Source organism: Panulirus ornatus, chromosome 20, assembly GCF_036320965.1.
Source record: "Panulirus ornatus isolate Po-2019 chromosome 20, ASM3632096v1, whole genome shotgun sequence".
Lineage (NCBI taxonomy): Eukaryota > Metazoa > Arthropoda > Malacostraca > Decapoda > Palinuridae > Panulirus > Panulirus ornatus.
In genome coordinates this window covers 50,695,447-50,709,190 of record NC_092243.1, presented here as the reverse complement: position 1 = coordinate 50,709,190, position 13,744 = coordinate 50,695,447, and the positions used below count along the sequence as shown (strand labels likewise).

At 40.6% G+C, this 13,744-nt stretch overlaps 1 protein-coding gene across 5 annotated transcripts in view; it reads right to left on the bottom strand.

Annotated features, from left to right (window-relative positions):
• Positions 1 to 13,744, bottom strand: part of LOC139756002 (polyamine-transporting ATPase 13A3-like) — a 417,344-nt gene that overhangs the window by 197,928 nt on the left and 205,672 nt on the right. For all 5 annotated transcript variants that reach the window (XM_071674925.1, XM_071674926.1, XM_071674927.1 and 2 more), the window contains one exon: positions 11,491 to 11,706. In XM_071674925.1, the coding sequence (XP_071531026.1) occupies positions 11,491 to 11,706 (216 nt within the window). The remainder of the gene's footprint in view (positions 1 to 11,490; positions 11,707 to 13,744) is intronic.

Sequence of the window (13,744 nt, the reverse complement as noted above, 5' to 3'; positions counted from 1 at the left end):
CATTCCCGTTGCCATCCTCCCACACATGAAATAACAACCCCCTCCCCTGCATTTGCGCGAGGTAGCGCTAGGAAAAGACAACAAAGGCTAAATTCATTCACACTCAGTCTCTAGCTGTCATATATGATGCATCGAAACCACAGCTCCCTTTCCACATCCAGGCCCCACACAACTTTCCATGGTTTACCTCAGACGCTTCACATGCCCTGGTTCAATACATTGACAGCACGTCGACCCCGGTATACCACATCGTTCTAATTCACTCTATTCCTTGCACGTCTTTCATCCTCCTGCATGTTCAGGCCCCGATCACTCAAAATCTTTTTCACTCCATCTTTCCACCTCCAATTTGGTCTCCCACTTCTCCTCGTTCCCTCCACCTCTGCCACATATATCCTCTTGGTCAATCTTTCCTCACTCATTCTCTCCATGTGACCAAACCATTTCAGTACACCCTCTTCTGCTCTCTCAACCACACTCTTTTAATTACCACACATCTCTTTTACCCTTTCATTACTTACTCGATCAAACCACCTCACACCATATATTGTCCTCAAACATCTCATTTCCAGCATATCCACCCTCCTCCGCACAACTCTATCTACAGCCCACGCCTTGCAACCATATAACATTGTTGGAACCACTATTCCTTTGAACATACCCATTTTTGCTTTCCAAGATAACATTCTCGACTTCCACACATTTTTCACCACTCCCAGAACTTTCGCCCCCTCCCCTACCCTATGATTCACTTCCGCTTCCATGGTTCCATCCTCTGCCAAATCCACTCCCAGACATCTAAAACACTTCACTTCCTCCAGTCTTTCTCCATTTAAACTTACCTCCCAGTTGACTTGTCCCTCAACCCTACTGTACCTAATAGCCTCGCTCTTATCTACTTTTACTCTCAGCTTTCTTCTTTCACACACTCTACCAAACTCAGTCACCACCTTCTGCAGTTTCTCACCCGAATCAGCCACCAGTGCTGTATCATCAGTGAACAACAACTGACTCACTTCCCAAGCTCTCTCATCCACAACAGACTGCATACTTGCCCCTCTTTCCAAAACTCTTGCATTCACCTCCTTAACAACCCCACCCAATCACTTTCCTCTCTTCCTACTTGTACACATCCCTTACATCCTTGGTAAAGACATTTCACTGCTTCCAGCAACTTACCTCCCACCTTATACTCTTAAGACCTTCCACAAAGCATCTCTATCAACTCTATCATATGCCCTCTCCAGATCCATAAATGCTACAAATGTACAAATCCATATCTTCTTCTAATAATTTCTCACACACATTTTTCAAAGCAAACACCTGATCCACACATCCTCTACCACTTCTGAAACCACACTGCTCTTCCCCAATCTAATGCTCTGTACACGCCTTCACCTTCTCAATTAATACCCTCCCATACAGTTTCCCAGGAAAACTCAACAAATGTATGCCTCTGTAGTTTGAATACTCACCTTCATCCCCTTTGCCTTTGTAGAATGGCACTGCATGCATTCCGCCAATCCTCAGGCACTTCACCATGATCCATACATACAGTGAATATCCTTACCAACCAACCAATAACAGTCACCCACTTTCTTTAAATTCCACTGCAATACCATCCAAATCTGCTGCCTTGCCAGATTTCATCTTCCACAAAGCTTTCACTATCTCTTCTCACTTAACCAAACCATTCTCCCTGACCCTCTCACTTCACACACCACCCCGACCAAAACACTCTATATCTGCCACACATTCAACAAATCTTCAAAATACTCACTCCATCTCCTTTTCACTTCATCACTACCAGTTACTACTTCCCCACTTGCCCCCTTTGCCGGTTCCCATTTGTTCTCTTGTCTTTCACATGTTATTTACCTCCTTCCTAAACAACTTTCTATTCCCCCTAAAATCTAATAATACTCTGTCACCCAAACTCTCATTTGCCCTCTTTATCAACCCTTGCACGTTTCTTTTGACCTCCTGCCACTTTCTATTATACATCTTTGTCATTTGCACTCCTTCCTTGTAAGTATCATCCAAATGCCTCTCTTTTCTCTTTCACTAGCAACTTTTACTTCTTCAGTGCACCACTCACTACCCTTTCTAATTTGTCCACCTCCCACCTTTCTCATGCCACGTGCATCTTTTGTGCAAGCCATCACTGCTTCCCTAAATGCATCCCATTCCTCACCCACTCCCCATCAAGTCGTTTGCTCTCATCTTTTGTCATTCTGCACTCAATCTCTCCTGGTACTTCCTCACACAAGTCTTCTTTCCAAACTTACTTACCCTCACCACTCCTTCTCCCCAACATTCACTCTTCTTTTTTGAAAACCTCTACAAATCTTCACCTTTGCCTCCACAAGATAGTGATCAGCCATCCCTCCAGCTGCCCCTCTCAGCACATTAACATCCAAAAGTATCTCTTTTACACAACTATCAATTAACATGTGATCCAATAATGCCCTTTGACCATCTCTCCCACTCACATATGTATACTTATGTATATCTCTCTTTTTAAACCAGGTATTCCCAATCATAAGTTCTTCATCAGCACACAAATCCACAAGCACTTCACCATTTCCATTTACAACACTCAGTACCCTAGTTTTACCAATTATACCCTCAACTGCCACATTACTTACCTTTGCATTTAAATCACCCATCCCTAAAATCTGGCCTCATTTATCAAAGCTGCCAACACACTCACTCAGCTGCTCCTAAAACACTTGCCTTTCATGCTCTTTCTTATGACCAGGTGCATTTTTTTTTTTTTTTTTTGTCGTTGTCTCCCGCGTTTGCGAGGTAGCGCAAGGAAACAGACGAAAGAAATGGCCCAACCCACCCCCATACACATGTATATACATACGTCCACACACGCAAATATACATACCTACACAGCTTTCCATGGTTTACCCCAGACACTTCACATGCCTTGATTCAATCCACTGACAGCACGTCAACCCCGGCATACCACATCGCTCCAATTCACTCTATTCCTTGCCCTCCTTTCACCCTCCTGCATGTTCAGGCCCCGATCACACAAAATCTTTTTCACTCCATCTTTCCACCTCCAATTTGGTCTCCCTCTTCTCCTCGTTCCCTCCACCTCTGACACATATATCCTCTTGGTCAATCTTTCCTCACTCATTCTCTCCATGTGCCCAAACCATTTCAAAACACCCTCTTCTGCTCTCTCAACCACGCTCTTTTTATTTCCACACATCTCTCTTACCCTTACGTTACTTACTCGATCAAACCACCTCACACCACACATTGTCCTCAAACATCTCATTTCCAGCACATCCATCCTCCTGTGCACAACTCTATCCATAGCCCACGCCTCGCAACCATACAACATTGTTGGAACCACTATTCCTTCAAACATACCCATTTTTGCTTTCCGAGATAATGTTCTCGACTTCCACACATTCTTCAAGGCTCCCAGAATTTTCGCCCCCTCCCCCACCCTATGATCCACTTCCGCTTCCATGGTTCCATCCGCTGCCAGATCCACTCCCAGATATCTAAAACACTTCACTTCCTCCAGTTTTTCTCCATTCAAACTCACCACCCAATTGACTTGACCCTCAACCCTACTGTACCTAATAACCTTGCTCTTATTCACATTTACTCTTAACTTTCTTCTTTCACACACTTTACCAAACTCAGTCACCAGCTTCTGCAGTTTCTCACATGAATCAGCCACCAGTGCTGTATCATCAGTGAACAACAACTGACTCACTTCCCAAGCTCTCTCATCCCCAACAGACTTCATACTTGCCCCTCTTTCCAAAACTCTTGCATTCACCTCCCTAACAACCCCATCCATAAACAAATTAAACAACCATGGAGACATCACACACCCCTGCCGCAAACCTACATTCACTGAGAACCAATCACTTTCCTCTCTTCCGCAACGTACACATGCCTTACATCCTCGATAAAAACTTTTCACTGCTTCTAACAACTTGCCTCCCACACCATATATTCTTAATACCTTCCACAGAGCATCTCTATCAACTCTATCATATGCCTTCTCCAGATCCATAAATGCTACATACAAATCCATTTGCTTTTCTAAGTATTTCTCACATACATTCTTCAAAGCAAACACCTGATCCACACATCCTCTACCACTTCTGAAACCACACTGCTCTTCCCCAATCTGATGCTCTGTACATGCCTTCACCCTCTCAATCAATACCCTCCCATATAATTTACCAGGAATACTCAACAAACTTATACCTCTGTAATTTGAGCACTCACTCTTATCCCCTTTGCCTTTGTACAATGGCACTATGCATGCATTCCGCCAATCCTCAGGCACCTCACCATGAGTCATACATACATTAAATAACCTTACCAACCAGTCAACAATACAGTCACCCCCTTTTTTTATAAATTCCACTGCAATACCATCCAAACCTGCTGCCTTGCCGGCTTTCATCTTCCACAAAGCTTTTACTACCTCTTCTGTTTACCAAATCATTTTCCCTAACCCTCTCACTTTGCACACCACCTCGACCAAAACACCCTATATCTGCCACTCTATCATCAAACACATTCAACAAACCTTCAAAATACTCACTCCATCTTCTCACATCACCACTACTTGTTATCACCTCCCCATTTGCGCCCTTCACTGAAGTTCCCATTTGCTCCCTTGTCTTACGCACTTTATTTACCTCCTTCCAGAACATCTTTTTATTCTCCCTAAAATTTAATGATACTCTCTCACCCCAACTCTCATTTGCCCTTTTTTTCACCTCTTGCACCTTTCTCTTGACCTCCTGTCTCTTTCTTTTATACATCTCCCACTCAATTGCATTTTTTCCCTGCAAAAATCGTCCAAACGCCTCTCTCTTCTCTTTCACTAATACTCTTACTTCTTCATCCCACCACTCACTACCCTTTCTAATCAACCCACCTCCCACTCTTCTCATGCCACAAGCATCTTTTGCGCAATCCATCACTGATTTTCTAAATACATCCCATTCCCATCTCTCTCCATCCACTTTCAGTTTTACCCACATCAATCTAGAATTTACTTTCTTACACTCTATCACATACTCCCACAACTGCTTCAGGAGTAGTGCTACTCCTTCCTTAGCTCCAGTCCTCTTACCAACCCCTGACGTTACTCCAACCAACCCTTGACTTTACTCCCATGACTTTCCTAAACCACTTTTCCCCTTTACTCTTGAACTTCGATTCACTCCAGGTTTCTTTCCTCAAACATATCACCTATCTCTCCTTTCTTCTCATTGTGGTTATATCCACACGCACATTTAGACACCCCAATCTGAGCCTTCAAGGAGGACGAGCACTCCCAGCTTGACTCCTTCTAATGTCTCCCCTTTCAGAAATTGAAATAGATGCAAAAAAAAAAAACAAACAGGAAAATGAAACATGATAAGTCCCCAAATGTGCTTTTGTGTAATGATCATATCATCAGGGAAGATACAAGAAAGAGACAGATGTAGAAGAGTCAGTTGATATCCAAGGGTGAGAGATAACTAAGACACCATTGGTATACAAGCATTACCAGATGTTGGTGTTCAGGTTGGTGTGTTCAGGTCTGGCAACATGTCCGTCATAAAATCTTTATTATGTGGACAAAAAAGGGAACTGTTTAAAAATTTTGCCTTCAGCATAGCTATCCAATTTCTACAGACCTTCACTAATGTTATTATTACAATTCTTTGTGTATCTAATAATAGATTTAATGATATTTCTTGTGATAAAGGAGTTACAGTTAATAATTGAACTGGCATCACTCCCGTCAATACGATGGTCATAATTTTTAACATGATAAAACAAAATATTTCATTCTTATCCTGTCCTAATACTATATCTATGTTGCTTAAGTTAAACATAAACATCCTTACCAGCCTGCCCAACATAAAACATATTACAGTTTTGACAAGGTATTGTGCAAACAAAGCCAGCAGAACTTTCTGATTTATTTAATTGAAATATTCTTTATAGTATTGTTACTCCTGAAGGCTAAATTTACATTAACAGATTTAAACAACCTGAGACGCATTATAAAATTATCACTAAAAGGGAAGAACTAAAAGATTATTGGTATCAAGGGAACGTTTAGGTTTTAACTCTATAAATGCTTTCTCTTCCAACTTAAGGAATTTGTCGATGAAAGATCTGAGATACTTTAACTTGGATCCAATAGAATATACTTCTCAAACTCATCATCAATAAATTCCAGACTCCATATATGTTAAACCCTAAGAATCATCGACTGGAATGATGATAATCTAGCTCTGTCATGTTAAGCTGAGTAATAATGAATATAAGAACAAACATTGGCAGGTTTTCCGTATATGCTAAATTTAACATGTTTCTATCCCTATCGATAATGCAATCTAAAGATGGTAGCATACAAATATTTTTTGTATAGCTACAAGTGTTAAATAAACATTTTATAGCAGTAATTCTTGGTCCCATTCTTATGATATAATGTCATATAAAGTGGGTCCACTGTAAATGGTGGCCAGATTTTAACCCCTAAACAACATTGCTCATGAATGGGGTGACCCCTTATTTGATGCATGGTTTTCTGATCATAAAAACTTCACCTGTACACAACTATGTACAATATCAGGCAAAAAAATGCAAGTGTCCTAAAAAAATGAAAAAAGATTACTGTATATAGTGTAATAACACGAAAAATAAGAAATATCCATAGAGCAACGAAAGAAAGATATAAAATAAATCAAGATCTAGCGTTGAAGTCAATCCCCAATACACCTCGGACTGATAATTATGCTAGAAATAAGGCAACAGAGAAAACGTATAATTTAACAAACATGATATGTGGTGAGTGCTACAAGCTAACCCCTCCCAGTCTTGCAAAATTTCATCAAGTGTAATGATAGGTAAGTACTTCCTCTTGCTTCCTCTCCTTCACACACAGGTCCTCTTGATCACTACTTCTCTCATCCTCTTCATATGTTCGAACCATTTCAGCACACCAAGGTCAACTCTCTCAATCAAACTGCACTTACAACCACAACTCTCTCTTAGACTGTAATTTCTTACATGATCAACCCACATGATGCCACATGTGGTTTTCAGGAATTCAATTTCTAACATTCCCTCTCTCTATTCGTTTGCATTCATGGCTTAAGATTTACATCCATAAAACTCTGTCATGGCTATTATACCTTTCAAGAAACCCTTCTTTGTTCTACCAGACACTGACCTCTACTACACGCCTCTCAATACACCTAGGACCTCAGACTCTTCTACCCTGTAATACACTTCTACCCTTAAAGATCGATCTACTACTATGTCCAATCCCAGTTACCTAAAGGACTTCACTTCCTCCAAGTCCTCTCCAGTCCCAATCACACTCAAACTATCGTATCTTGCCTCACAGCTGCACTTTATTATCTTACTTTTGTTCACATAAATGCTCAACTTCCACTTTTCACATGCTCTCCCATCCTCAGACTCCAACCTCCAGAGTACCTCTCTCAAGTGTGACACCAGAGCTATGTCATCTGCAAACAGCCACTGACTTATCTCCCATGCCTTTACAACCTGAGCTTACTGGAGACCAACCCCTTGCTACAAGACCTTTATACTTACCTATTACCACTTCATCCATGAGCAAATTAAACAGCCATGGCAACAGCACAAACCCTTGATGCAGGTCCATCTTCACCTGTTACCACTCATCCTCCTATCTTCCTACTTGCACATATGCCTTACCCTCAAGAAAAAACTTATTTATTTATTTATTATACTTTGTCGCTGTCTCCCGCGTTTGCGAGGTAGCGCAAGGAAACAGACGAAAGAAATGGCCCAACCCCCCCCATACACATGCACACACACACGTCCACACACGCAAACATACACACCCACACAGCCCTCCACGGCCCACCCCAGACGCCCCACATGCCCCAATTCAATCCACTGACAGCACGTCAACCCCGGTATACCACATCGCTCCAATTCACTCTATTCCTTGCCCTCCTTTCACCCCCCCTGCATGTTCAGGCCCCGATCACACAAAATCTTTTTCACTCCATCTTTCCACCTCCAATTTGGTCTCCCTCTTCTCCTCGTTCCCTCCACCTCCGACACATATATCCTCTTGGTCAATCTTTCCTCACTCATTCTCTCCATGTGCCCAAACCACTTCAAAACACCCTCTTCTGCTCTCTCAACCACGCTCTTTTTATTTCCACACATCTCTCTTACCCTTACGTTACTCACTCGATCAAACCACCTCACACCACACATTGTCCTCAAACATCTCATTTCCAGCACATCCATCCTCCTGCGCACAACTCTATCCATAGCCCACGCCTCGCAACCATACAACATTGTTGGAACCACTATTCCTTCAAACATACCCATTTTTGCTTTCCGAGATAATGTTCTCGACTTCCACACATTCTTCAAGGCCCCCAGAATTTTCGCCCCCTCCCCCACCCTATGATCCACTTCCGCTTCCATGGTTCCATCCGCTGCCAGATCCACTCCCAGATATCTAAAACACTTCACTTCCTCCCGTTTTTCTCCATTCAAACTCACCTCCCAATTGACTTGACCCTCAACCCTACTGTACCTAATAACCTTGCTCTTATTCACATTTACTCTTAACTTTCTTCTTCCACACACTTTACCAAACTCAGTCACCAGCTTCTGCAGTTTCTCACATGAATCAGCCACCAGCGCTGTATCATCAGCGAACAACAACTGACTCACTTCCCAAGCTCTCTCATCCCCAACAGACTTCATACTTGCCCCTCTTTCCAAAACTCTTGCATTTACCTCCCTAACAACCCCATCCATAAACAAATTAAACAACCATGGAGACATCACACACCCCTGCCGCAAACCTACATTCACTGAGAACCAATCACTTTCCTCTCTTCCTACACGTATACATGCCTTACATCCTCGATAAAAACTTTTCACTGCTTCTAACAACTTTCCTCCCACACCATATATTCTCAACACCTTCCACAGAGCATCTCTATCAACTTACTACTTTTAATACCTTAAGAAGCTTTCCTTATTCCTTCATAATTCTTACACTCATCTTGACTTCCTTTTCATTCATAAAATGAAGCAATTACTACCTTCATCCAATCAACATGCACCTCACTACTCCATTCTTCTTCTGTACATGCTGCCCATATTCACGTCAAACCAGTTTTACCTCCATTCATTCCTCAATTTTTTTCATTTCTAAAAGGTTTAATCCCTAATTTTTACTCCCTCTGTAATGTCTTCCATTTCCAAATCTCTCTCTCTCTCTCTCTCTCTCTCTCTCTCTCTCTCTCTCTCTCTCTCTCCTGTGCCAATACACTCATCTATTCAAGCTTAACTTCCAAAGTTCTTTAAAATATTCTTTTAAACTCACAAATTTCATCATTTCAAAGTAGCATTCTCCTGAACTTATCTAGTGCACACATGCCTTACCCTCATGAAAAAACTTACTACTTTTAATACCTTAAGAAGCTTTCCTTATTCCTTCATAATTCTTATACTCATCTTGACTTCCTTTTCATTCATAAAATGAAGCAATTACTACCTTCATCCAATCATCATGCACCTCACTACTTCATTCTTCTTCTGTACATACTGCCCATATTCACTTCAAACCAGTTTTACCTCAATTCATTTCTCAATTTTTTTCATTTCTAAAAGGTTTAATCCCTAATTTTTACTCCCTCTGTAATGTCTTCCATTTCCAAATCTCTCTCTCTCTCTCTCTCTCTCTCTCTCTCTCTCTCTCTCTCTCTCTCTCTCTCTCTCTCTCTCTCTCCTGTGCCAATAGACACATCTATTCAAGCTTAACTTCCAAAGTTCTTTAAAATATTCTTTTAAACTCACAAATTTCATCATTTCAAAGTAGCATTCTCCTGAACTTATCTAGTATACATTCCATCCCTTCAGATACTTTCTTCTACTCTTATTCACCTGAATTCTCAGTCTCCCCTAAAGTCTATTTTCTTTTTATTGATATTCATCTAACTATTTATCCATCTATATCTCTGATGCCTGTTCCCTTCAGGAACTCCCTTAAGGGGTGGCCACGGCAATAGAGTCTCCTTAACTAATGAACTCCAGTGGAGTTACTGATATATACTGTCCTCTAAAGTCTTCATATATAGATACTATTCTTTAAGGGACTTCTATTTATAGCTTTATACTGCACAGTCTTTGTTCTTCATTTGTTTATAAGATTTATCTTTGTCCAAACTCTGTATTACCATCAACAAACTTTCTTTAACCTTCATTCTAAATTGCACCTCTTCCCACAACCTATATCTTTTTCCTTCTTTCACAACTGTTTGCCATTTCCCACATAGGTGAGGTAGCACCAGGGGCAGACAATCAAAAGGCCTCATTCAATCACATCCATTCTCTAGCTGACATGTTAATACACTGAAACCACAGCCCTCTATCCGCAACAAAGCCCCACAGACCTTTCCATGGTTTCTCCTGGCTGCTTCATTATGCCCTGGCTAGTCTAATGACAGCAAGCTGACCCCTGTAAACCACATCAATCCAATTTGCTCCATCCCATGCACGTCTTTCACCCTCCTACATGTGCAGGTCCCAAGCACTCAAAATCTGTTTTGCTACATCCTTCCATCTCCAATTTCATATCCCCCTTCTCCTTATCTCCTCCACTTCTGACACATATATCCTCTTTGTCAACCTCTCCTCATTCACTTATTCTCTCCACATGTCCAAACCGTTTCCGTACATCTTCAGCTCTTTCAACCAAACTTGTCTTATTGCCACAACTCTCTCTAAAGCTATCATTATTTACTCAATGAACCCTCCTCACACCACATATTTTCCACAAACATTTAATTTCTAACACAAATTCACATCTATAGCACAAGCCTTACATCCATATAACATCACTGTGACTATACTATATCTTCACACATATCCATTTTTGCTCTCTAAGATAAACTTTTCTTTCCGTAAATTCCTCAATGCTCCTAGAACCTTCAGCCCCTCACCCGACCTATGACTCTCCCCTTTTCCATGGATCCATTTGCTGCCATGTCCACTACTAAATATCTTAAACACCTCACTTTATCCAAGTTTTCTCCAATCAAACTCACATCCCAAATAAGCTGTCTGTCTATACAGCTAAACCTAAAATTTTACCTTGCTTTTATTCATATTACTCAATACTTCCTCCATTCACACATTATCCCAAACTCAGACACCAACTTCTGCAGTTACTCACTTGAATCTGCCACCAGTGCTGTGTCATCAACTAACAACACCTGACTCACTTCTCAGAACCCCCTACCACCTCCAATTTGCATACATTACATGTACATCCTTTACCACAACATCCATAAATATATCAAACAGCCATGGTGATTTCACCCCTACAGCACACCCAATTTCACCTGGAACCACTCACTCTCCCATACAACATGTGTATGTGACAATTATGAAAAATTCCAATTAGCCTACCTTATCATTGTAAATAACGTCTGGGCGATCAACAATAGAAGTCTTCGTAACTGGAACAGACTCTCCTGTAAGCATGGATTCATTAACTATGCAATTCCCCTTCAAGAGAACAGCATCACACTGCATCATGCATCCTTGGCGTGGTATCACCATCAAGTCCCCAGGTACAAGATGTTCTGATGGGATGGTGTCCACCTGATCATCACCTCGCACCACCTGAAAATAATGTGAATATTCATGTATTCTTTACTAAAGTTCAATATCACTGGCCTATAAATGATACCCTGTACCTGATCTGATCGATTCTGTGCAACTAGAAGAGTACTGGAACTTCATGATTACTTAGGCTTTTTAGCAAGAAAAAGATATCTAAATACTTAAAATTATCTGAAGAGAACTGCATATTTTGGCTTCCTTTAAAAGATATCAATATCTTAGAACTACATATAACTGTATACTCTTACTTCCTTTGAAAGACATCTAAACTTAAAACTATCTATTTTATAATTTTCTGCCTGGGATGAAGACCTTAGAACTTATGGAATCAGTAAGTTGAATATGGTCACTTAGCAAAGTTGGATCCTGTACCCTTGCTTCAAATTTCTTATTTACACACTGGACTTCTTTATGAATATGCTTCAGGAATATCAGGAAGGCATGGTTTTTCTTGTCACAAAATATGTCATAAAGGATCTGAGCTGTGTAACACCTTTCACCATATACTGCCATTTCAAAGTGAGTCTTAAGTTCAACCCACAACAGTATTCTGACAACTGCTGATTCAATTGACTGCCATCGAGTCTGGCTTAGCTGTATTAATTTCATTAGAGCTTGACCATCACTGATCAAAGAAAAGATATCCTTGTACATTTCTTGGCGAACAGCAAGAGGGAGAACCAATCATAGGTCTCTCTGATCATAAAATCCAGGTTCCTAAGGATACTCTGCTGCAGCATGAGACACAGCTCACTGCACTTGATCAGTATCAGATGAGAAGCTTCTAACTTGAGTTTAGCATACACTCCAATATCAACAACTGTCATCTTAGAAGCACTGTCTGTGCCAACTGCAAAAAGGTTTTGAAACTCCAACCTATCATTTTTCAAGGACTTCTTGATGGCATCATATATCCCATTAGCATCACAGTCAGTCAGCTTAAAAAGTCTGTCACTAAAATCTTCTTATTTCAGAACAGAACCGGATAGTGATACCCAATAGTTTTATTACTAATGCCATTAATCTCATCAATTAAGAGGCTAAACTTCTGATTGTCTGTATCACTTTTCAAGTAACTGTTAAATTGTGGGGTAATCACATCGCACACAACTGCACTACACTTCAACCTTTCTAACTTGATATTCTTGCATCCTTTACTGTCTGCAAATCATGCTTTGCATAGCTCTCTGAGATGATCAACAACACTATGAACAGTGTTCTGCAATGAATAGTGATCAATTTCCTTCAGTCTCCCATGCATAATCACTCACTTTTTCAAACAGAATTGTGCTTTGTCTCTGAGTACTGAATGGCTCTTCAGCTTTCTTTTGTTTAGCTGTTTTTGCTGTGTCTTTCAATGTCACTAAGTTTGGCAAAAAATGAACAATGGCAGTACTTGCAAAGACATTTTGTGTCATCTCCCTCTACTTTTCTTAACCACTTTTCATATTTGGGGTCTTTCAACCAATCTGCTCTAAAATGTTGAGTATATTTTTTACTAGCTGTGTTCGTTAAATGCAATGGCCTGCACACACACAACCAGCAATGTTACTGTCCTTCATGGCCTACAGACATTTCTGTCACCACCGAGTACGACTGAACCTGAAATGAATGGGTGACTTGAGGAGGAGGAGCCCGCGCAATACACCTGAACTGAACCTGTTCAAAAATTCTTCAAACATGTTCATTTTAATGAAAATGAATTATGTGCAATATTAGTATTTTTTTCATTTTATCAGATTTCAATTAGACTTACTAAATCACAAGAACATATTTTAATTAATGCATGGATTGCCTCATATGTTGAAATAACACTAAGTTTGGTGCTAAATACAAATAAAAAAGTGCCAAAAAATGCACTAAGGCACTTAATATAAAAATTAGGGGCTAGATCTCCATAAAAAGTGTGTGATCTAGCACAAAAAAGTACTAAGCTGGTGACTCTGATCACTCCTCTTCTAGTACCCTTCTGCAACACATAAGAGATATAAATGTAGTATTCTTTCTCCCCTATTCCCTGCCTCTTGCCAATCAATAA